The sequence below is a fragment of the Podarcis pityusensis genome, assembly GCF_964106645.2.
Source record: "Podarcis pityusensis genome assembly, chromosome: 14".
Lineage (NCBI taxonomy): Eukaryota > Metazoa > Chordata > Lepidosauria > Squamata > Lacertidae > Podarcis > Podarcis pityusensis.
This window is the reverse complement of record NC_138039.1, coordinates 3,525,853-3,551,310: the sequence shown is the minus strand read 5'-3', so window position 1 is coordinate 3,551,310 and position 25,458 is coordinate 3,525,853. Positions and strand designations below refer to the sequence as shown.

General features: G+C 38.3%; 2 protein-coding genes across 2 annotated transcripts in view; both read right to left on the bottom strand.

Annotated features, from left to right (window-relative positions):
• The window catches only part of CARD11 (caspase recruitment domain family member 11), a 308,118-nt gene that overhangs the window by 151,377 nt on the left and 131,283 nt on the right, over nt 1-25,458 (bottom strand). The window lies entirely within an intron of this gene.
• The window catches only part of GNA12 (G protein subunit alpha 12), a 34,851-nt gene that overhangs the window by 8,311 nt on the left and 1,082 nt on the right, over nt 1-25,458 (bottom strand). Inside the window, exon 2 of the mRNA XM_080980117.1 lies at nt 11,977-12,192. Within this exon, the coding sequence (XP_080836243.1) occupies nt 11,977-12,192 (216 nt within the window). The remainder of the gene's footprint in view (nt 1-11,976; nt 12,193-25,458) is intronic.

Here is a 25,458-nt window from a genome sequence, read left to right as displayed (position 1 = left end):
CCAACAAAATATAGCTCAGTCCAGTCATTTCCAATCTGAAAAGGGTATACAGCCTTTACATGGTTTCCAGTTAAGGCCATCACATGCATCTGAAAATCCTGATCTACTTCCTACATGTCCAGAAGCAGGTCCTCCAGGAAATACCTTCCAGATTACTCTGAAGCAACCATACAGGTAGTGTAAGAACAGGGATGGCATGTCAAAACCTGCTGCTTCAGAGCAACTGGGACTTGGACAATCTAGCAAGTTTCCTTTCACCCTTGAGATACAAAATGTTTCTGACTCTAAGCTAATAGCAGCAATGAATGCTGGCTAGAGAGAAAGGAAGTCCTAGTTCAACAGTCTTTTTTTTTAAAAAAAAAGTCCCCAAAACTTAATTTTTATTATTCTATTTTAAAGAATTAAGCTGCTCAATTATCAATAGTGTTTGCTTTGTGGTACACAATATTATATTCTCATTAATATTCCTGTTCCTCCTACCCAAAGAGTTAAACACAAAAGGTTGGGTGATTACTTTTTGCACTGCTATATATCCTATGCTGTATATCCTCTGACTCAATCTTGCCAACTGGGACCACATAGGAGGTGCTGTTCCCATTGTTGAGCAGCAGCCATGAGTCACTGCACAACTGGGAATTGGAAAATCCAAAACTATGAGCAGCAGGGCCTGAAATAGGCCAGGTCCCACATTTCAACATTACTTTGAGCTTCATATCTTGTTCTTTGGATATTTCTGGCTTATATTGTAGAGCTTCTTCCTGCTTTGGTCTTAAAAGAGAGGACTGTGGGGACTCCTGTGTCATTTTCATTTGTGACACTTAACAAGTTAACAAGAAACAGAGGGCCCTGCTTAGTGCATTGACATTTGGAGCAGCCACTTTGGAAAGAGTCTGCACGCAAAAGCACCTAGACAACAACTTGTTTGGTGTTAAGACGTTTGATGTTAAGACATGATACGATGCAGGGCTTACCAAACTGTGTGTCATGACACGTTTGTGAGTCGGCTGCAGTGTGTATGTGTGTTGCACAAATGCTCCTTAAATTGATAGTAAAACTGAATTACTGTGCAATGTGTCACCAACATGAAAAGTTTGGAAAGCTCTGATGTAATGTATACACAATTTTTAGTTGTGTATAAAGAAATTGGCATCAGTAGGACTTCGTTTCTTCATGGATTTAGGTCTCATGAGATATGAACTCTATATGAGGTCTCCCAGGGACAAAGCCAACTTAATTTGTTGTTGTCAGATGAAGCACAGGCACAAACTGAAGAAATTTCACACTTGAAGCTTTAGCTAGGTCTTCAGCAACCTTTTTCTTTTTTAAAAAAAGTGTTAACAGTTCTGATATTTTTCTACAAGTAATCTAAAAGCTTCCCTCTAGTTAATTTATTCTAATACAAGATAAGAAATTAGATCATTTGGTCTACATTTGCTAGCACATTAACCTTTTGCTTTTCCCAGGACAAAGGATTAATTTAGCCTTCCTGATTATGGTTCTATGAAGCCCAGCTCCTAAATTTAGTTCACAGTTTAAGGTTAAATCCAGACCAGGAATTACAAAAAAGAGCATCTGTAAAAGTTCCAGATACATGTATTTTATTTAAAAAAGCATTTCTAACCACTCCATCTTTTAAAAAAAATCTCTAAATAGTCTACAATATATATACAATATAAAAATAATATCCATTAGTACAAAAATATAAGCTAAAACCAACAATTTTTAAAGCATCCTTCTGTCTGAAGCGCCTCCAGGGGTGAAGTCAAACCGCTGTGTTAGCTGTGACAGTGGGATATTTTCTTTCTAATCTTGCAGGAACAAGAGCTTCATTTTCACTGGCTGTCTCACAGTTCCCAAAGTACAGAAATATAGTTTATGACAGTGGTCCTCAACTGTCTTTTTCTCTGCACCACACTTTCAGAATAAAAATTTGCTTGCAACACACCCCATTTTTTTTATTGATAAGAAAAACACTGGAAAACAAAAAGAAACAACACCTATCATTGCTTGATATTTTTCCATATTCTGCAAATTAAAATATTATTTTGATAGTAAGCTATACTACATTATACTACACTGAAATGTTTAAATGTTTCTTGAATATTTCTGCCATACTTGCTATCTTCAAGTGCCATCCTTTCAGAGCCACTGGCTTATGAGTACAGTGGTACCTTGTGTTACATACTAAATCTGTTCCGGAGGTCTATTCGTAACTGGAAACTGCTTGTAACATGAGGCGCACTTTTGCTAATAGCGCCTCCCGCTGCTGCTGTGCTGCCGGAGCACGTCTTCTGCTCGCACCCTGGGGCAAAGTTCGCAACAAGGGGCATCTACTTCCGGGTTAGGGGCGTGCGTAACCGGAAGCATTCTTAAGGGGGGCAGTATGTGACACAAGGTACCACTGTATGTGGGACTCTCAACACCAATGTTGCTAAATCAAATTTAATATGCAGGCAGACCTCTACCTAAAGCAGAGATGGAGAACCTTTTTGACCCAACGGGCCAGATCAGAACTCCATTCCCCACATATCACCTGGGGAGTTTAATCCTGCTTTCTGCAGTGATCTGCTGTACAACCAGCTACAACTCTGTCTGCTGCACACCTGATGCCACACATGCCAACAAGTGGATGTGGATTTTGGAAAACCTCCTCCCTTACAAATGGGGAGGCCTGATGGGCCAAATGTGGCCCAAGGCTGGAGATTCCTCACTCCTGACACAATGATATGCCTGTAATATAAATGACAGTGACACAAAATCAATACCACAGCACTAGCACCTAGGACAAGTGAGAGATGAGTGTCCAATATCTTCAAATCAATAACTATTGCTGAATTAATTTCTAGTCAAGTGAAACAATGTATGTGTGAACTTCACTGTTTGTATACGAGGTGCTTCAATTTCAAGTTATCTCTAATAAGTTTAATGTTGCCAAGCAATCATTTATTATATAAACAGAGTGTGGATATAATAATATGTCCTAAGGTGAGCAAGTATTTCAAGATTTAGGGTGTTTTGAAACACTAAGTACAGTGGTACCTTGTGTTACAAACACTTCAGGTTACAAACTCCGCTAACCAGGAAGTGGTTGCTCCAGGTTAAGAACTTTGCCCCAGGATAAGAACGGAAATCGCGTGCCAGTGACAGCAGGAGGCCCCATTAGCGAAAGCACGCCTCAGGTTAAGAACCGTTTCAGGTTAAGAGCAGACCTCTGGAACGAATTAAGTTCTTAACCCGAGGTACCACTGTAGTGACAGGCATAGATTGATATTAAAGAGTTTTATACAGTGGTGCCCTGCAAGACGAATGCCTCGCAAGACGAAAAACCCGCTAGACGAAAGGGTTTTCCGTTTTTCGATGCGCTTCGCAGAGCGAATTTCCCTATGGGCTTGCTTCGCAAGACGAAAATGTCTTGCGAGTCTTGAGATTTTTTTCGCTTTCCCCCCCTTTTTCTAAGCCGCTAAGCCGCTAATAGCCTTTTAGCCGCTAATCCACTAAACCGCTAAGCCTTTAATAGCCGCTAAACCGCTAATAGCGCTAATCCGCTAATAGGGTTGCTTCGCAAGACGAAAAAACCGTTAGACGAAGAGACTCGCGGAACGGATTAATTTCGTCTTGCGAGGCACCACTGTAATTGTAAAACCAGGGGCATGGAACCTGTGATTCTCTACAACTGTTGGACTCCAATTTCCAGTAGCCCTAGCCAGCATGGCCAATGGCCAGTAAAGATGGGAGTTGTAGCCCAGCAACATCAGGGGTGGGGCATAGATTCCCAACCCCTGTTATAGATACAGCCTGTGAATTACAGTCCACTGGCAATATTTGTAACTCTGATAAAAGCAAATATTCCCCATCCAATTCCGCAAGTTGGGCAAGAGTATAAATCCTACGTTCAGTTCATTCCCCCCCCCCCCCCAAAGGAGACATTGATCTGGAATGTTTTAAGTTTGGGTTGCATCAGATAATTGAGCCGATTCTTACAAATTTGTAAGTGTAGAGTTAAGAAGATATAACATCAGTTTCACACTGTTGTCTCATAAGATTCACAGTATTAACACTCGCATTAAAAACCAAGTAGTTAACACAGTATGCTTCATATGTGTTAAGTGATATTTTAGTGGAAGTACTAATCTAGAAACCTCTGCACAATAATGGAAATACAAACTTTAAACTGTCTCAATGCCTCTGAAAAATAGTCGGGATTACTGTATACAGATGGACAGAAGGCCAGGAAACTTTATAACAGTTTATAAGTGATAGCACCTTTGTAAAAGGAGCTAGAATTTTATTAATGTAGCAATGACATCTTTAAAAAAGGAGAGTAAGGCAAACATCATTTTGCTAGAATGACAATCCTAGTAGCATCAATGCAGTTCAGTGAAGTAGTGCATTGTTCTCTTCAAATACTCTACCAAAAATGTAAGATAAATTCACAAGTGGTCATACATAATGGTTTAGGTGTATGAACTTGCTTAATTCACTTCAATGATATGTTGCTAAATTTTGATGACTACATCCCTGTACAGGTACTGAAAGAGCCAATGGGACGTAATGGAAACAGGCTAGGACAAGTTGAAGTTAATAGAATAGTAAACAACTTGCTCTGGAGCCCCTAACATCATTAACTGAGATAAAAGGACTGCCTTCAAAATAAAGCCCTAGCATGCAACTAAGCCACATAATACAGCTATTACTCTATGACTTAGATACTGAACTGCACAATCACATATGGATTAGTCTAGGACTGCAGTTATAGTCTTTAGGACTGAGAACAATAGCCCTGTTCTCAGAAGGCTAAAAGCTTTCACCTGGAGCTTTCCCTAAAAGTCAGGAGTACTGTATACTGAAGAATTTGTACCTCTAAGGTAACAACCAAATCTTGGGATACCTTAACTATAAATAGCTTCAGATTTTGCCTCTGTTAGCTATTGTTATACTTCTTTCCCCTGAAGGCTCTTGTGCAACCTGATGTCTGCATGAAACCTAGTGGAGTTCCATGTGAATGCCCACCTCCTTCCATATTCTACCTTAAGACTATATGCAGTTTCTTTCTTTCTTTCTTCTTCTTCTTCTTTTATGCTTTATTAACCGTAGTTACATCCATACATCAAAGATATTTTATAGTCTGTAGATCAAACTTATCAAAATAAAAATTCCAACAAAGTATATATCTTCATAAATTTGACAACCCGTCCTTCTCAAACATCTTTTCACTTTAATAAACCTATTGCCTAATTTTATCAGCAAAATCATAATAAAATATTGATATGCATCTCTCTCTCTCTTTTAACCCATTTAACCTTTATTTACAGAGCTTATTCAAAAGCTGCTACCGAATTCAGATTGTAACATTTATTTTTTAAGTAACTCTTTAGAGGTTTCCAGTTATCAATGAACTCCTGTTTTTGCTTATCTTTAATCTTTTCCAAGAGACGATCTAGTTCAGCATATTCCACCAGTTTTAGTAACCATTCTGATCTGATGGGGATTTGCTGTAAGTACTCTCGCAGAAGTGGTGGCATACAGAAAGACTTTCCTTATCATCCTATATAGATCTGGTCCTGTAATACCCAATAAAAATGATTCTGGTTTTTTTTGGGGGGGAAGGATGCATTTAACATTATTTGAAGCTGAGTATGTATGTCATTCCAGATAGTTCTGATCTTTTTACAAACCCACCACATACGGAGCATGGCTCCACTTGATTCTCCACATCTCCAACATATATTAGGAACACTTCTGTACATATTGGAGAGTTTAGAAGGGGTTAAATACCAGTGGTATAACATCTTTTGAAGGTTCTCCTTTAATGTACAACATGCCGTAAAGTTCCAATTTACTTTCCAGAGGTGTTCCCATTGGCTCATCTTTGTTGTAACCAAAGTCTTAGGCCCAATAGATCATAGAGGACTTAACCTCCTCCTCCTTGACTTCCCAGTCAAGGAGGAGTCAGCATGTCTTTTGCAGAGGGTTTTAGTTTTAGAATTTATTAGACCTGATTCAAATCTGGAAATCTCCGCCGGAAATCCTCTTTTTTAAATCACATTTGAAGGTTTCAAATAATTGATAATATTGGAACCAGGCTGAGACTTGATCTCTTATTGCTTCGATTTTTAAAAATTTTAACTGGTTCTCTTCCTCTATTAATAATGATTTATAGACAGGCCAATTTCCATTTGTGTTTTTCCTTTTAACGGCAAGAGCTTCAGTTGGCGAGATCCACCATGGCACCTTAGGCTCGAGAAGGTCCTTATATTTTCCCTAAACAACGTATATTCCTGATGACATGATTCAAAAAATTATTATGAACTTTAACCTTTCCGTAGCCCAGGTATGCATGTCAGCCGAATCTGTTGTTGTACCCCTCCAGGTCCAGCAATTCTGGATTTTTTAGTGTGCACCACTCCGTTAACCAGGTGAGACAGGCCGCCTCATAGTACATTCTTAGATCTGGCAGACTATATGCAGTTTCATGGCATTACCACGAGCCAAGTCCCTCCATTATTGTGTTCATCTAATGTCTTCATCAGATCTGATTAAGAGTTCTGGAGTACTCAAAAAATTGCATGCTATTGGTATTGTCTGTCAGTATGCTTTTTGCTATATTTTTGTTTTTATCCTTGATGTTTCGTAATGTGTTTCTAATATTGTACATCACCCTGAGATCTTCTGATAAAGCATGGTATATAATTTGAATAAATAATAATAATAATGCCAAAAAATTCATTTTAGATTTCTACTAATACCTCTGAAGTAGTATTTTGAGCAGCCAAGCCATAAGTAAGATAAGCTGTCACAATGTTAACACATAGTGTAGCCAACCTTGATGCATAAGGTATGCCTAGAAATCAAAGGTAAAAATAAGCTTGATAATTGCTGTTCTTGTGGGAAAAGAGATAATCCTCTGGAATCAGTTATTTCTCAGCATTTTGACATTTTTATTCAGTTGAGTTATTTTCAAAATAAAGAAGGGAACATTTTGGCTGATAAACCCACGAACCCATTTCTCTCAGTTGAACTAAAAGTAAAGCATCCAACAATAGACTCTTCTTGCAGGTTCTCCAAGGGATCTATATCAGAGATTTAAAAGGTCGCTGAGAGATTGCTGTTTCAGTAGAAGTGTTAAAAACAGTAAACTAATCCTTTTCCATTACCAGTGGCAGGAGCTGAACAGACCACATCTTAGCTACACAGAAAACACACACATATATATCTACTAAGTTCAAAGCTCATTTGCCTGTCTCACAGATATACAGGTAACTGGCAAGTCTCAGAAGAGACTGTTCAACAAGAGATACAACGAACATCAGAAATATGGTACTGCACTGGACTATAGTGATTCAATAATCACAATATATCAGAACTAGTCATGGGATAAGAAATATATCCTATTATTCCATTTGCCACTCTAGGCAAATGTCTCTAGGTGACAACTAAAAACACAACAATCAAGTTAATGAAACAGTATATGAAGAAACAGTATTCTGAAGAAGTGTGTATACACACGAAAGCTGGTCTTTAAGGTGCTACTGGAATTTTTTTTAAAAAAGATTCTTTTAAAGACTGTCTTAAGACAAAAAGACCTGATTCTCTTAAGGGAGTTCTTTTTGGAATATATATATATATATATATTATATCATCTTGCTATTTATTAAAACAGTATATGGTTAAAGAACAGGAAAAAGAGATTGGGACAATTCTCACAACAGAAAGTTGTAGGAAATGGGATCTTCCAATGAATAATATTGGGCCTGATGCTTTTAAATTTATTCATAAATGACCTGAACTTGCAAGTGAACAGTGTGATCAGCAAGTTAGCTGATGACATCAGATTGTTCAGAGCAGTGAAAACACAAAGTGATGGCTAGAAGCTCCAAAAATATCCTTCAAACCGGATGAAAGAGCATTAAAATGGCAAAATACAATGTAAGAATGTGTGAAGTGATACACATTGGGATTTTAATCGCATGCACACTAATGGGGTATGAACTGAGGATGACCTACCAAGAAAAATATATTGAGGGTCATGATGTGAAGATAGTTCCAATGTTTGTTTGTTTATTGTTTATTCATTAACTAACATATTGTTTTCAGGTGAACATCCCAGAATGTTTCACATACAAATAGTTTTTAAAATAATAAGCATCACGTAAAACTGCACCATGAAAAAACTAAAATAAGCCACACAAAGGGGATTCCCCCCCAATATATATATATGATTGACAGCTCTTCAGGCTGCTCTGCCTTGCCCTTTCCCCTATGAGCAAGACAGTCCTCCACTGTGGAAGTGAGAGGCCACCTCAGCTGGAATACTGGGAGCTAGACAAGCTTGAAGGCTTACAGGCTCGAAGGCTACACTTTGCAGCATAGAGACTTGCAGCAGGAAAATACTTGCCCATCAAAATAGTACAGCTGTCCAGACAATGCAACGCAAGATGTCCCTTTAAAAAATGGCACTGAAGACTGGCAAAACATCAGCACCCAAGCTGCAGCATTCCGTGGACTGGGATGCTACTGTTAGCGTTACTGAAGAGGGATGCAAATCATTAGCATTCCAGCACAAAACATGTTACGTAAAGCAATGGCAATCTATTAAAAACCATTTCTTCCTGGTAGACGTTTTCTAAGCTTTTTTGCCTGACTTAAATGAATAAATAGAGCTCAGTTAAGCAGCTTCTTTTAGTGATGTGGTAGGGCAAGTTACCCTCTCAGGACACATGCCTGAAGTTTGTTCAGGAGTCAAGCCAAATGAAGCACAAGTCTGCCATAGTCTGAACTGCAGAAGTCAATGTTTGAAACAGAGAAAACATTTGAAAGGTGTCAGTAAATTACTACTCAAAGCAACACTTTCCATATTCTCAAAAAGAACACCTTGAAGATTGTTTCCGGAAACTTTTTTTTATGGAAGGAGGAGAGAGAGAGAGACATTAAAACAAATAGTCAAGCCAGCTACTTCAAGCTACTTCACACAGCCTCTTTTCTTTAAACATAACTGCCAACTAGAAAAAAAAAAAATCTTCCTTTTATAATACACAGTCTAGGTGAAAAAATGGATTCATAGCTGTAGATTTTTTAGTTGTGAAACGTGACTATAGACATTTTCACATAAAGCCTTTTTTCCCTTTAACTGAAAAAGACTGAAGTTTCACATCACCAATTCACATCAGTGGTCCATCTTCTGTCACCTTCAACAGAACAGTGGCTCTTCAGAGTTTAGATAAGAAGGTTTCCCTGGTTTGGTTACTGGAGTTAGAAGTTTGGGACTCAACAGAGTGAAAAACTTGTAGATTTTGACTGCCTGGGGAGCTGAACAGTTGATGCTGATGTCGAAGTGTTTTTTAAGGCTTGGGTCTCTCTCCCCCAACCCCTTCATCTCTCCCCCCACCGCTACACTTCAAAAACTAACTATGACCCCCCCTTGAATAAATGTCACACTTGTCCCAGAAAATATTACTGAGGTGGTTTATAAACTGCTTTCTTGCCAGCCTGAACAATACCACTTTTTAGGGAAGCAGAGTTGTGTTCATGCACTAATGCTCTCATTTATCTGCACAATAGGGAAATGACCTACTATACCAGAAAACACCTACAAGATGAGGAACAGGAATTAATGGACAGTCCTATCACCCTGGAAGAAATAGATACGGTCCTCAAAAACCTGAAACCACACAAAGCCCCAGGCCCAGAGGGCTTTACAGCAGAATTCTACAAGAAATTCAAAGAACCCCTAATGCCCTACATCACCCGCCTATTCAATGACATCATAAAAGGGGGCCCCATTCCTAAAACCTGGACCTCCTCCAAGATAGTCTCTATCCCAAAACCACTCAAAGACAGCCTCAAAGTAGAACCATACCACCCAATCTCATTAATAAACCAAGACTACAAGATATTCACATCAATCTTGACTAACCACCTAAAATTTTTCCTACACAAATTATTAGCCCCAGACCAGACTGGCTTCATCCCTGGTCGCAATATAACAGATCCCATCAGGAACTACTGAATCTGATTGAACACAGCAAGGCAACTAAACTCCCACTGACAATTACGTCCCTAGATATCCTCAAAGCTTTTGATTGCTTAGAATGGAAATACCGGTAACTATTAGCAGTACTAACAAACATGAAATTTGGTCCCAACTTCTTACAAACCCTCTACTCCTAAGCCTCTACCATTTGGGTTGAGACAAAAAATGCCAAAGAAAGTAGAAATTACAGGATCTCCAGAGAAAGCAATATATTCCTTTCATATTCAAAGTGGGGGGGGGGAGCCACATACCAATTATCAAAGAATTCTTATTCTGTAGTTACTCTGCCAAAGATGACACAGACCTGACAATGTAGCTGATATACACAATGAAGCTTTTGTCACCCAAAGACTTGCTTCCATAATACAGACAGTGGGACTTACCATGAGACACAGATGGGAGGAAGCTACTTAGTGTGCTTTAAGGGAGAAAGAGGGAAGCAGAGAAAATACCGCTATTGTACAATCCACCCACACAGTGCTAAAGGCTCAAGGTCCCAGGCAAGGATTCACAGCCAGAAACTTGATGCACTGTCTATAAAAGTAGAGTGCCTCAAGCGCTTAGACAGCGCTCCTGTGGTCCTAGACTCTTTCCATTAGGCAATTTGATTTGTTTAATATTTGCATCCTGCTTTTCCAACAACAAAAACGCTGAGCTCAAAGTAGCTCACAATAATCACAGTAGCATTAAAAAACAACAAATATTGCAATCACTATATCAAACACAATAGCATATAAGGAAAACTACAAATTCATCAAAACCATTAATTCAATTCAATAAAGTCATACTAATTCATATTATTGCCAGGATACTTCCCAATTTGGATTAGGAGGAGGTTCTGAGAGAGCAATGGACTGTCACCATAAACTTGATGCTGTTAATGAAACTTTGCACTTTGCCTCAATTCACAAGTCACAGTAAATCATAATTCATGGCTGCCATGATGTGCCTCCTGAGCTGTTTGTTTCCCTATCATTAGCACACACAAGTTCACAACCCCCAATTTAGCATGATATTAGAACAAGGGATTGCAATTTGCTTCACTTCAAAAAGCCCCAACCAGTAAGCCAAGAGCAAACCTTGGCTACAAACTGTAGTTTGTTGTGAGCCAAACAAACCAGAATTCATGGATGAGACACAACACAAAGCCAGAGATTGCATTTGTCTCATCCTCCTGCTAGGGGAGAACAGTGAAACAGACCATAAAGCTGTGACCACAGTAAACTATTAACTAGAGCTTACTGGGATGTGTGAACTATACCTTTGGTTAAATAACCTGTGCTTCAATTCTTACCTTTAGACCAGTGGTTCTTAAAAGGGTGACAAAAGCTTCATTGTGTGTATCAGCTACATTGTCAGGTCTGTGTCATCTTTGGCAGAGTAACTAAAACTCTTGTGGCAGGAGAGGATGGCGTGTGTGGTGGGAAGATTCAGTGACAGACAATATTATATTTTGAGAATGATTCCTGTTCTTATGTGGCTACATAGTTTTATAGTTTCTGGATGTCCCAAGATCATATTATGAAGTAGTTGTGTTCTATGTTCTAAATCAACCACTGTTAAGTGTTGTTTCTTTTTGTTTTCCAATGTATTTCTTATTTAAAAAAGGGTGTGGTGTGAGCAAATTTTTATTCTGAAAGTGTGGTGCAGAGAAAAAAGTTTGAAAACCACTGCTTTGGATAAACTTAAAACTTGCTCTGAGTCAGACCTACCATTCTACTGAATATTTGCTACATAAAATTCTAGAAAGCCCTCTAAAACTAAAGATACTCACTAGGCTACTACCACTGCTTTATGGCCAAATTATGCTCATGCTAAATGATAGAAATGAATCCATATCAATTGTCATGTTGGGTGGAGCTGAGAGTTGAAAATGGATGGTGGCAATAATACTCTAGCCCACTTTCACCATGAACTGGTAACAAGGTTCTGTTTGGCATACTCACCAGCTGATATTCACTTCGACGGCTAAACGCCTCCTTGATCCCAGCATCCTTCCACAGGCAAGTCAGGGCAGGTACATACAACTGGAATGTAGAAGGCTCAATGGGCACCCCAGCTTTATTTTCAAAGGCCATTAGAAACATTCCATGCTTCTCATTCTCTGTATACTGCCAAGGGATCCCTAGTTTGTCCCGTGCATCGACTAGAACCCTGCAGCCCTAGAGGAACAGATAAATACACTTAGTGACCAAAGAAAAAACTATTACATTGAAGGAAAGAACTATATAAAATGAAGAATTGAAATGACACTTAAAACCAATCAATTTTTTAATATACATAGCTGGCTGTGACAAAATATGAGATGAAGTTAAAACACCTTTATGTAAGTGGCAGTCTGTCTTTGTGCTGTATCATAGTAATGGCAGAAGTGAGGGCTCCTTACCTGCTCATTTTGCAGGAGGAGTCAGGAACATTTAGAAGCATCTCTATCTGCTTCACCTTCAGCTTCTACCCTCTTTTCCAGTTTATCTACACACCCTAGCCTGTCCTACTAGCCATTTTTCAACTATTGGCATCCCTGAAAAGGAAAAACTCTGTGCATACTCACATTAGGTGCCAGAATTTTGTGAAATATAAACGGCCCCTTACATAGGTTATACAAACTCTTGAGTCAGGACTCTAACCAAGACCTTAGCTTTTGCTGAGGATAGAGGGAAGAGGCCTCTGTGGTGTTCTAGCAAGCTTCAGGAAAGGTCTGAATTATGGAATCTTCTAGCAGTGTGCAGTTATGTGATTTCTGACCAGTCACTTCAATATGTTTTTCTTCTTTACTAGTTACCGTAAATGCAACCCCCAATAAAATGTATTTGGATCACATACAGTAATAGCATTCCAAGGAGTAAGAGTTCACAAGTCCCGAAACCAATCTATTTCTCCTTGTAATAGATCAAGCCATGAAAATAAAAACCATGAGAAACACTGTCAACTTGCTAGAACATGCAATGAACGATTTTGTATACAGAGGCAAAGCATCCTCATTTAGTATCCCCTAGAAACAATGCAATTCTTTCATACTGTGCAATTCCTTAAAAATACTTTCATTATGGACCCTTAGTCAAAGAGCACAGTACTTATCACAGATCTGAGTTGATATGATCAGTTAACATCAAAATTTGTTTTGTTGCCTTCTATCTATAGAAGACTTGCATTAAGCACATTTAACCTCAGATTTCAAACATCCATACCAGACTTCAATCTTCTAAAGAAGATTGAATAAGGGGGCTGATTAGAAAGCTTTAACTAAATATTTTCTTTTTATCCAAGCTTCACAGGTATTAATTTTCTCCCAATTTCTTTGCTTTTGGAAAGCAGGGAGACAAAGGAAGCCCAACTATAGAATCCTTAGTTGCAACTTCTGTTCATTATGACTAATGTCATTTTCTAAAATGTAGGCTTGTCTGCTGTAACCACACAAGGATTATAACAGTAAGCATTGCCCTACCCATATTTACTTTTTAAAATTTTACATGATGATACTTATTCAGGAGCTCTTTTATCCCACCCGCCAAGCATCAACCTCAGGATTCATTCCTACAGTTAAGGAGTACACCCAAGAACTTTAATGCTGAAGATCAAGGATAAGAAACAAGCTTCAGTGCAAGATTTAGCAGTAAAATATCATGAAGAAGCAGGTTCAAGGCTGCTAGATTTAGCAACGTAGGAGAGTTGCAGCTTCTCCAGTATCCCAGCAAAAGGGCAGCTAATTAAAATTTTTCAACTATCCATTATCAGGTTGGACTCTTTCTAATGCAGTTTCTCTAATGTAAACACTGAGCCACCCTGAATGACTATTACTTCATCTCCATACAATTTAATCCTTCAGATAAACTGTTCAAAGAGCATGCATTCAACACAAAGCATAGTACAATTATTAAAAGCCTGTAAAAAGGAAGCTATGAACTCAAGGAATGCAGTTAACATTCTTTTTCACTGAACTGCAACTAAGAGTTTTAAAAACCTGCTCCCATTCTCAAGTATTTGGTTTGCCAACAACAATGTTTACTGCTTTAGCTGGGGTTTTCCATTTAAGAATAAATCAAAGGTGAAATGATACAGACAAAAAGCAATTTTAAATTGTGAGGTCATTTTAAGGAGTTAAACCTTATCCCAATGCCCACCGCATAGAAGTTTCTATTATGGGTAAGATGCATTACCAGAATGAAAGAGATTTAAAACAAATGTTAAAATGCTAATCAAGCTATGAAACTCCCATTTTACTCTTCTAGAGCATTCTTTGCTACAACGTTAATGAACAGTACAAATGAGTATCTGAATTTTGAATTACGTACATTTGTATCCAGTTTGTAGAATGGTATGTAAAACAATAGAACAATTGCAAGAAAGCTATTAATATTGTAGCCATATTGTGCTTGCTACAGCCTATTATCTTCCACTCGCCTCTTAAATTGGGTTGCAAATATGTATGCGTCATCCCTGCCCATACAAGCTAGCTCTGACCTTTCACCTGCTAAGGCTCCAGTGTTCTAAAGTTCTTTAAACTCATCTAGATGCAGTCTTGTTCAATCCAGCAGCTTTCAAATGGTTACCATTGCACAGCTGCAGCCCTTGCCTGAAAGATTTCCTACACTGGGGAATGAGATCATAATAGTTTCCTATCAGAACCATACTCGTTCTCTTCTTCTGTGGTGCTTGTTCTCATGGAGTGGCTGCTCTTTTTTATTTCACCCCTCTTCAAAATTATTTCCAATAAGTGGTAAAGAGAAGTATAGCTCCCAGGTAGTCATTTTACGACCGATAGGGAATAATGGTATTTTGACTTATTTTACAATGCTATAAATAGTGCTTCTAAGAGTTACAATATTACTTTGGGGATTTAAATCCAGTGCCCATCAATCAGCAATTCCTAAATTTTATGAATGTGTACACAGAACAAGAGAATGACGTGCATTCAACACCTACCTGTTGCCTTACATTTCACACAAAACTAATCCTAGTCCCTAAATCAAAGCTTTCCTGAGCAACCATTGCTAATATTCTGGCAACTTGTTCACAACTTGCCTACACAAATCTGTACTGGCAGATTTAAAAGTTTGATATAGTACTAGTGGGGAGTACCCAGCGCTGTCTAGGTATTTATAGAAACAAAAATAAAGCTTTTGTATTAAAATTAAAAAAAGTGGAATCTGTGACTTTGGACCTGTTATGCCAAAAACTGGGGAAAGACAATCTAGTGTTATGTTTTGGTCTGCCAACTTGATTCAAAATGGCACCTGGCATCCAAACATCACTGAAGACTGCTGCCCCCACCTAAAAAACCCTAATGCTGTGTTTGGCAAAGGAATCTCCTGAGGTGTCCAAATGTATAGAACAGACAGACATAGAAACCACTTTCTAAATATACAGTAGATTAACAATCACATTCACATAAACATAAGGACTGGACAGTGGCTAACGTTTCTCATTCTGCTGCCCATAACATTTGTAAGTCATCAGTGTCTTTAAAAAAAATATATATATATATATATTTTTCCCTTACTGTAAGTTGTCTTGGGGTCGGTCTGCTATCAGACAGAAAGGCAGGATATAGAAATATATATAATAAGTTGTTCTTCTGTTGATGCATACTCTGTAGTGTTTATGGTCATGTACCAAAAAGTGAATGACAAGCAAATCCAGTTTAAGGTGAATGGTAGATCACTGGCTCCCCTCAAAGAAGCTCAACAACTTTGGCTGCCCTGAACCTCCACAAAAGGTCTGGAGAGTGACAACACGAGAATGGGCCTTTTCTGTCGTGGCTCCCCATTTTTGGAATGCTTGCCTGATGCCTTTGTTACATATCTTTATGCTCCAGGCAAACATTCCTTCTGTCTCAGGCCTTTGGCTAATTAAACAATCAACAGTATTTTAAACTAGGGTGTGTGTGTTTGTTACTATGTTGTGTATACATTTTTGTGTTTTTATATTGTAAATATCCTTGGATGTGATCCTTGATTGAACAGCAGCATATTTTTTTTAGTAAATAATAATAAATACAGTAAACTGTTATATGTGTACAGTGACCAATTTTAGTTAGATTTTCTGCTCATTTAAAAGCAAACCACTTTCTCTGACTCTCATGCTTCAGAGCCATTATGGGGATTAAAAATAGGGTAAGATTCCATAACTCAACCTGACCTTTGGAATAGGCAGAAAAAAGAACTAGTAACTAGGTATTAAGAAAATATCTGCAAACTTTGTATTAAGAAGATGTCTGCAAACTTGACATGAAGGCTGGCAACATTAATCCCGCCATGTGGGAGTCCATTGCAGACAACCACAGTGCCTGGAGACAAGTCAGTCAGGTTGTGTATCCACAAAAATGACCAGTGGAGAAATGACCATTGGGAGGAGTGAAGGAATCCCATGGTGCATCTGTACCAATGAAACTGGATACAAACTTAATTCGTTCTGGAGGTCCATTCTTAACCTGAAACTGTTCTTAACTAGAGGCGTGCTTTCGCTAATGGGGCCTCTTGCTGCTGCTACGCCACCGGCACACGATTTTTGTTCTCATGCAGGGGCAAAGTTCTCAACTCGAAGTAACTCTTCCAGGTTAGAGGAGTAACCTGAAGCTTTTGTAACCTGAGGCGGTTGTAAGTAGAGGTTCTACTGTACCTTCATCTGCCCCAGCTGCAATAAAGCATGTCTCGTCTATATTGGTCTCTACAGCTGCAGCAGCTGCTGTAACTCTTCAATGGTTTGACTTTACCCCTGATGGCACACTCTTCCATTATCTCTCAAGACAGATGCCAACTGCAGGCATTATAGAAAAAACCCACCCAACTGCTTCTCTAAAAACATGCATTTTATCAGCATAATACTCTCATGGCAGATTATTTCATGTGCTACTCTTGAGCTCCAAAGTCACCACCAACTTCAGCACTAAATATTAAGTAAATAACATGAATATTTTAAAAATACAGACCTTTTAAAATATGCTAACAGTTTCTCCTAAACATGTGCATCACATTTGACAAGATTATGGGAAGAAGAGCCTAGAGATTTGGAACACAGGAGAATATAGTGTTTATATATTACAAACCCTATATTTAGTGCTGGGCAGCAGCCTGGACGCATTAATACCGTTAATGAAAAGATTGTCATATCGCAGCATCCAGGATGCATGTTCTACTATGATTTTTAGGAGGCCAGTAGAAATTCTTAACCTTATTGGCATGGGAGAAAAGTAACTAAAATGGTTCCATTTTGCTGCCTGAGGAAACCTGTCCAACACACTTCAAACGTACATTATCTGGCCTTTATGAGTCTTGCAAACACAAAATCAAAGCAAAGAATCTTAAATATTTCCATATATTTCATCATTCATTCAAATGCTGCTATTCCCCAGGTGAGTAGTGTAAACATCAAGATTTGTATACAGAGTTAAAAGACTAAACACATGAACAAAATACAATGCCCTTTACTTAGCCTACAGGAACTTAACAACCCAATCTTTGTATTTGTAACTGCAGTTATGTCTGTAAACTATAATACGACTCTCTGTCTCCAAGTAAATCCAATGAAAGGGAGAAGGGATTTTGAGAGTTGTCTTAATGCAAACAAAAATGATGGTTGGACTCTGGGAGATGCAAACTGATTAGAGCTACTTATTGGGAGTGCCCCAAACATCCATGATCAGGATTATAATCAATATTACATTGTATTACAACTGAATAGATCCAACACAGAATTTGTGCAATAGTTGTTAAAGTGTTCAGACTGAAATTGCAGGACTAGAAAAAACCTTAGAAATGCCTTACTTTAAGAGAGAAAAAACACTGAATATTTAGCTTCCAAAGCATATTAAACTTTCCCAGGTTAGAGTTACACTTCTTACTCTTAAACACCTGGCAGCAGGGGTGGGAAACTTTTCTACAAACATTAACATTGGGATACCTATTTGGACATATATTAATCTGCAAGTATAGATTAAGATAGATGTATTGATGTTTGCTGTATTGTGAATGTGAGCTGTTTTTTCTTCTTTTGTCCCCCCTTTCTTTAATAAATTTGCAATTAAAAAATCAATTCTAGTTAACTAAGAGAGCTATAACCTGCAAACAAAAACATCAACCTCATTACCAGATTACTAGAAGACTGTACCTGCCAAGGTAGCATCTTTTTTAAAGAAAGGATGCAAGGAACAAGTCAGGATCTTACAGGTTTTCCAGCCTAGCCTCTATCCCAAACGTCAGAGGAAAGCATTATTAAGCATCACCTCACAACCATAGCTCTACCAAGGAAAGAGTCATTTCTTTAAAAGCAAGAGTTCATCTGGAAGACATCAAGACCCATTGTGTATCTTCAAGGAGTGTTTTGTAACAATAGTTAACTCTTACAGTACTATGAATGCTAAGAACTATGTTTTATACAAATCGCTATTTTACTATGAAGAAAGAATTATTTACTACTAAATGGTGATCGTATTCATTAGCATATGTCATAATGCATTTTGTGTTTTAATAGAATAGTAATAATAATAATAATAATAATGACTCATGTTCACACAGTGAGGTTTGACTGTTTCCTCTTCAAAATAGAAGTTCCTCATGTTTCATGACAAACCACTTTGGAAATTACTGAAATTATTCAAAGCTAACTATTATGCAGGATAGGGTGGTGGTGGAAAGGAAGGGGCTACTAAGGAAAATAGAGAAGGATTGTCTTGGCTCTTGGGTATGCAGAAGTAGTTGAGGAATTCTTCAGACTGTGGCAATTCTTGTTGAAATTTATGGCTCTACAAGTTCAGACATTTCAGAGGAACAGTGCAGTCCTTACCAAGAACACTACACACATGATGATAAACCCATATGGAAATAAACCAGATTTCAGCTCCTAAGGTTACACACTGCCAGCTGACCACCAAAGCAACAGCAGCTGACTTTTGTTAGTCCAAAGGCTGCATTTGCTGATGACTTTGATCTAGCAAGTTAAATTAAAGTCAACTTTAAAACTGCACTGGAGAGTAAGGTCCATTGAACATAGAGGGATTTACTTCCAACTAACCATTTATACAATAGTACTGCATGAGTCATGTGATTGTCAGATGTGCTAATTTAGGTGTTTTATATACTTTTCTATTCCAGGTGGATATACTGAACTAATAGAGTCTGTGTATTCCCAACACTAGCGCTTCTCATAAAAAACTGCCCTGAAGCTTAGCCTTGGTTAACAAGCAAAACCATCATTAACCAATGACTATTTACTTAAGCCAAAGCAAAACTGATGTTTGGGAAGCCTGCCCCATAAAATGCTAGGAAAAGCTACGACTCTAAACCATTGCCTGTGCTAAATGGAAAAGTAAATTTTGGATTAGGGGCTTACATTCAGCATTTTGTTAACTGTGTGTCTTCTCTCTAATAGAAAGATTTTAAAAAGACAGGATGATACCAGAAGAGTTGCAAAAACAAAAATAATCTAAATGATATGCAAGTATTGCCATTGTTTACCAATTGCAAGTATTACCTTGGCGTATGAATGCATTTCTATAATCTGTATTTAACACCTAAGAAATAGGGAAGGTTTCAATAATTGGTTACTCATGATAAAAAATGATGTTCTAAAATGATAACATAAAAAATTGAATTTGATTTAATTTTTAAGCTTAGCTTATTATGTTTCTCTTCTAAAAAGAAACCTGGTTTAATATGAACTTAAATGCAAATTTATAATGTCATGAAACTGAATTTATGATCCCTTCATGAAATAGTGCTTTTCTTTGAAGAGAAAGAATGAGGAAGAAAACATCTTCATCAGTCATTAAAAGATTTAGGTAGGTAGCCGTGTTGGCATGAAACAGTCGAAATATATTAAAAAAAAAAAAAAAAAAATTACCAAGAACAAACTTAGTTGGTCTCTAAGGTGCTACTAGTCATTACAAGGGTACAAGTACAGTACAAGAGTTCATATATTATGGTTTGATACTGTGCATCAATTAGCAAGTCATTTTAAGCACTAGAATTCAGGTGACGATATCTTATATCTCACCAGGATCATCCACTGAGTTCATGCAAATTATCTTGCATTTCTGTTTTGTGCTCAGTTACCTGAGCTCTGTGTTGTGTTCAATTCTGAAACTATATGTAGTATGGACATTAATTTACCATAAAGTGGAATAACACTGTTTTGTTCCATATCCATCACCACTCCCTTCTACAACAAGTATTACCTTGGTGTATGAATGCATTTCTATAATCTGTATTTAACACCTAAGACATGTTACAGCCCTATTTTATGCATATTTCCCTGGAAGGGAGTTCTAATTTGTTTGGTGGGACTGGTTGCCAAATAAGGATGCACATGATTCAAAACTTAGCTTTCAAGTAAGCATTCTTGCTTAGAATTCTTTCATGTGCATACACCTTATCTGTAAGCAAACATAATTCTATAGTACATAAGAATTTTGCTGAAGGGTTACATAATGGCTCTATTTGGCTAAAAACTAATACAGTCTAATTGTTACAGTAACCAGGCAAAACATATGCTTGTTAGGGAAGTGTGAATTTATAAGTGGGCAACTGGATTTAAACTGGGTTTTTTCTTCTTAGTGATTTAAATCAATCCATCCACTCACTTTTAAGTTATGTTTTCTCTATATGGATACACATTTCATCACTTTTCCTAACCTCAAGATTACAAACCCTCTTCTTGGCTGTCAAATGGAAGCACATATAAAATCTGCGAAAGTACTAGAACAGCAATATTTTCTTTGACAATGACAGATGGCCATTCAATTCAAAAAGGCTGCATTTTTATAACAGAAACAGCAACTATTTTCAAACCCTGAAGAGCATAATACAAACACCTTTCTACTTTACACAAAGTCATTAAAATATCACAATAAATAATTGTGTAATTAATCTTAATGAGGTAAATGAAAATGAAATTTCCCTAGAAGGCCTAAATGCTACTGTACTGCTTGCTAAAGTGAAATACTTCACAGGTTCTCTTCTAGGGTTTAATGTTAGGGACAATATTGATTAATAGTTCAGTGAATTCAGTAAAAATGCAGAGTGTCAGCAACAGAACCACATAGGTTTTTTCTTTTCTTTTAAAAAGAGCCATTAAAAAATAACAATAAATGCTCAGTTACATGTTCGCTTAGGACAGTGAACACATCCAAATCCCATTAGTCAGCACATACTTGTATGTTCTAAAAGCAACTGAAAAATGTATCACACTTGCCACTTGAGCCAGTGGTCTTATAAAAAATAACAATTCTGATATGAAACTACAGAACTCCAATGTTCATTGTCATAAGCACAGTCTTAAAAGGCAAACACTACATCACACCAAGTCAGAATACACAATTTTTGCTTTTATAATACCAATACAATAGCTCACAACCTGATAATGCTCTTGCACATGACTTCTATAACACAAATTGTCTTGTGGAAAGATACTATACTCCTATCCACTTGCATGTTACCAGCAGAAATTCAGTGCCACATCCACAGCTCCTCACATTTCTGTGCCTAAGTCACAAGCAGACAATAATACAAGGTGATGTGAGAAGATCAAGATGTGCCTGTACCAAAGGGTACCGCCTTCATTAACTCCAGGATGACAACTTCTCCCTCCTTGTCCTACTGAAGGGTTTCTAAATCCACTCATTTAAAGCTACCCTTCAGTCCACTGCTGTATCTGAGCATGAATGCACCTTCTTTCATTTTACCTTTTCCCTGTTTCCTCTTCAACTGTTCAGTCCTCATCCTCTTAATTCTTACAGCTAAACTATGTTGATGGGTTTTAAAAAGCTGAGTATTATTTCTAGTTTATGCCAGTCCTTCATAAGGTCTTCTTCCCATTTATAACCTCCTTTAGCACAGCAGCCAACAAACCACCCATCTTGCAGCTTATTGTGATTGCTTGGTTTCAGATACAATTTGCCCACAATATGATTATGAACACATTTTTCAGAGCTAATTTATATCCTTATTCCCAAGTAGGGGCTTGCTTTTCAAGGGCTGTGTAACATTCAAGAACACTGTGAGCATTACCACAAACATACTAGTAATATTGTGGCAAAGAAGAATACCAACTTCTGTAACATCATAAAAACTAACATGTTTATTATTGTATTAGTTTGTAGAGAAGAACATCTGATAAAGGAGGTTCTTGGCAATGAAAGCTCATGCTATAAAGAATTGGTTGTGTACAGCAGCAGAGCTTTTTTTAAGTGAACCTACCGAATAATGCATCTCTTCAGAAGCATTACAGTATAGTTGTCAAAACCAATAGCCTAGAACCTGCTTGCAATATTCAGGTTTATATTGTCTGTACAACAGAAAATGTGGATTCCTGGTATTTTTAAAGGAAAGTTTTTAACCCTGAAGGCTGGGGAGCAATATCTAAAAACAAGTCTGTGCAGTTGGCAGGGTGTGCATATCTTGGCTGAGCTCCTTGTTCCTCCAACTCTACACCTCCCCTCTTTACTTATTAGTATATATTCTAAGACAGCAATATGTGCAAATGGCTAGGTTTGAGTTGAGTTGAATTTGTTCTGAGGTGGCCAGTGTGGACATACTGAGTCCACATACCATAGGTTCAACACCTGTTATTCTAGATGTCATTTTAATACATTGCAATTACCAAGGTCAGCTTCAGTGACCCTTCTAACCAGGTTTGCAAACTGTAATTTAGAGCATTGCACAATCAGCAAGAAGTCTGGTACATATACAATTCTAAGCAGAGCTAAGCTAAAAAAACAGAAGGGAGAGGGAGTTCTCACATAAGAGGAGAGAGAAATAAGCTTACTTTGCCATGGTTAAAAACTGGACTGGCACAGGTGTAACTCTGCCCAGATTAATAACTCCTTAGCTCACTTTAGCCACACACGTGCATTTTCATTGAACTCTAAACAGAGATGGGCAATTTTCATCTATTTCATTTCAACACATACATTAATGGTGACCTGTGGATTTTGATCCATGTCAATGACAAAGCAAAGAATAAGAAAGTAGCCAATATTCCACATTCTGTAACTCTTGGAAACACGGATGCTGGAAGAGGACACTGACTGTCACAACTCCTAAAATATGCAACTCCTTCCCCATAGAGGTATGCCAATAATTGTCATTATATAGCCATTTGCGGGAGATACATTTCCTTATCCTGGCTTTCAACATTTAAGTAGTATGAATTTTGTGAGACCATCTGCATTGTCTGAGGTACAGTCTTCAGTTTGTTTTAAATTGTTTTATTGAATTTGCTTATATGGTGGTAAGCTACACTGGAACTGTGTGATGAAGGGTGCGTAAACTCCTTTCCAGGGAGTCTATATACTTGGTGATGGCATAAGTTTCTATCATCCCATCCTCCATTTCCAGAAACCTGGAACTGGGCCCTTTTCTCCTCCATGTCAGTCTCGGGAATTTAGGCAGGAAGGTTACACCAAGAGGTAATGGAGAACACCATTACTTCTCACACCTGGACATACCACAAAGGGAAATCATGTAATCTGCACCTCCCACATAATTCCATTTGAACAACAGACAATCAAAACATTGAAACACAGCCATAATCCAGGAGGTGTGGGACAGGGCTATTCAGGATGCATAGGAGAAAGAGGGAAGAAATGAGAACAGGAACACTGAGAGAAGTTGGCTTCCAAATATTTGTCTTACAGGACTATTTCAAGAATGGTTTGCACAACACAGTAAGCTAAACTGTGGCTCACTGGGACCGCACAAATACATGGCCTTCCAGAGACCTTGCAGTTTCTTTGCTCCTTCCCCAGTCCTTTTTTGTTCCTACTCTGAACTAAGTAATGGTTTGGTTTACCATGTTATCCAAACTGGGACTTATGGTTATGCTCTCTTTCTCACTAACCATGATCTGCAGCCAACAAGAAACCATGGCTAGCAATGAGAGAGCTTAACCATAAGTCCCAGTTTGGATGACATACTTAGCTCTGTGAGGTACAGGAGTAAAGCAGCTGTGAGCTTCTCTCTGGGAGTCCATATGTTTATGCTGTCCTGGTAAGACATGGTTTGGCTTATCCTTTTGTGTCAACCAACCCAATGGATACAAAGTTGTATGAAGCATTGCAGGGGATGGACTAGATTACTCTTTGGGTCCCTTCTAAATCTACAATTCTATGATTCCAAGTACAGTGGTACCAAGAATACTGTTCCAAGAATCATTCAAATAAATTATAGAAAACAGACTACTTAGGAAAAGCAATATAATACCACCTAGCATAACACTGACAGCCCATCTCTTTGTACCCACACTGGTATCACCTCCACCTTACACAACTCCACCCGTCGCCTAGCTCTCCTACCTTACAGGATCATTGTAAAGTTGAACTGGATGTATATGAAGCACATACATTGACGTGTGAGGGAAAGTAGCATACAGTGGTACATCGGGTTAAGTACTTAATTCTTTCCGGAGGTCCGTTCTTAACCTGAATCTGTTCTTAACCTGAAGTACCACTTTAGCTAATGGGGCCTCCTGCTGCCGCCGCGCCACCAGAACACGATTTCTGTTCTTATCCTGAAGCAAAGTTCTTAACCTGAAGCACTATTTCTGAGTTAGCGGAGTCTGTAACCTGAAGCGTATGTAACCCGAGGTACCACAGTAATAATCATTTTATTATTATGACTTGACAGGCTGCCTTCCATATATTCCTCCAGTTTATTTTATTAAATATACTTATGGCACAGCTTTCTAGCTATTAATCAAACCATTCAAAGCAACACACAATTCCACCACCAGTTGCCTGTTTCTCATCTCCTACCTTACAAAACACACTACTTTCCCTCAGAATCAATGCACACTAAACAGAACGCATAACAGCCTCACCACACTCATTCCACCCATCGTCTGGCTCGTATGAGAAGTGCTGGCACTGTTTTCCCCAGTCATCTGTTTCAGTATGCCTTACACTCCCATTTTATTTCAACCTACTTATTCAGGGCATTCTGTACACCACTCAAAACAGCATTCCTAAGTCAATGCAAACCACTGGACCTCCAGATGTTGCTGGACTCCAACTCTTATCATCCATCCCTATTGGCCATGCTGGCATTAGAAAAGCCTTGCTGAAAATTGAATCATCATCAGGCCAAGGGCCCAGCTAGTCCAGCATCCTCTTCTCCCAGTGGCCAACCATAGATGCCCCAATGGTAAACACCTGAACACCTGAACCCGAACACAAGAGCCCACTCCCCTCCTGTGTTTTCCAGAAACTGGTATTTATAAGCTCTTCTCCCTCAAGGACTGTGCAGCCAAAGCATAGCCATCATGGCCAGGAGCCACTGACAGCCCTTTCCTCCTCCACAGATTTGTCTAATCCACTTTTAAAGCCAGGCAAATTGGTGGCCATCTCTGGCTGCAGTGGGAGTGAGTTCTGCAGGCTGACTCTGTGTCGCATGAAGAATTTGACCCGACTCTCAACCAGGACGTGGGAGGCCAGGGTT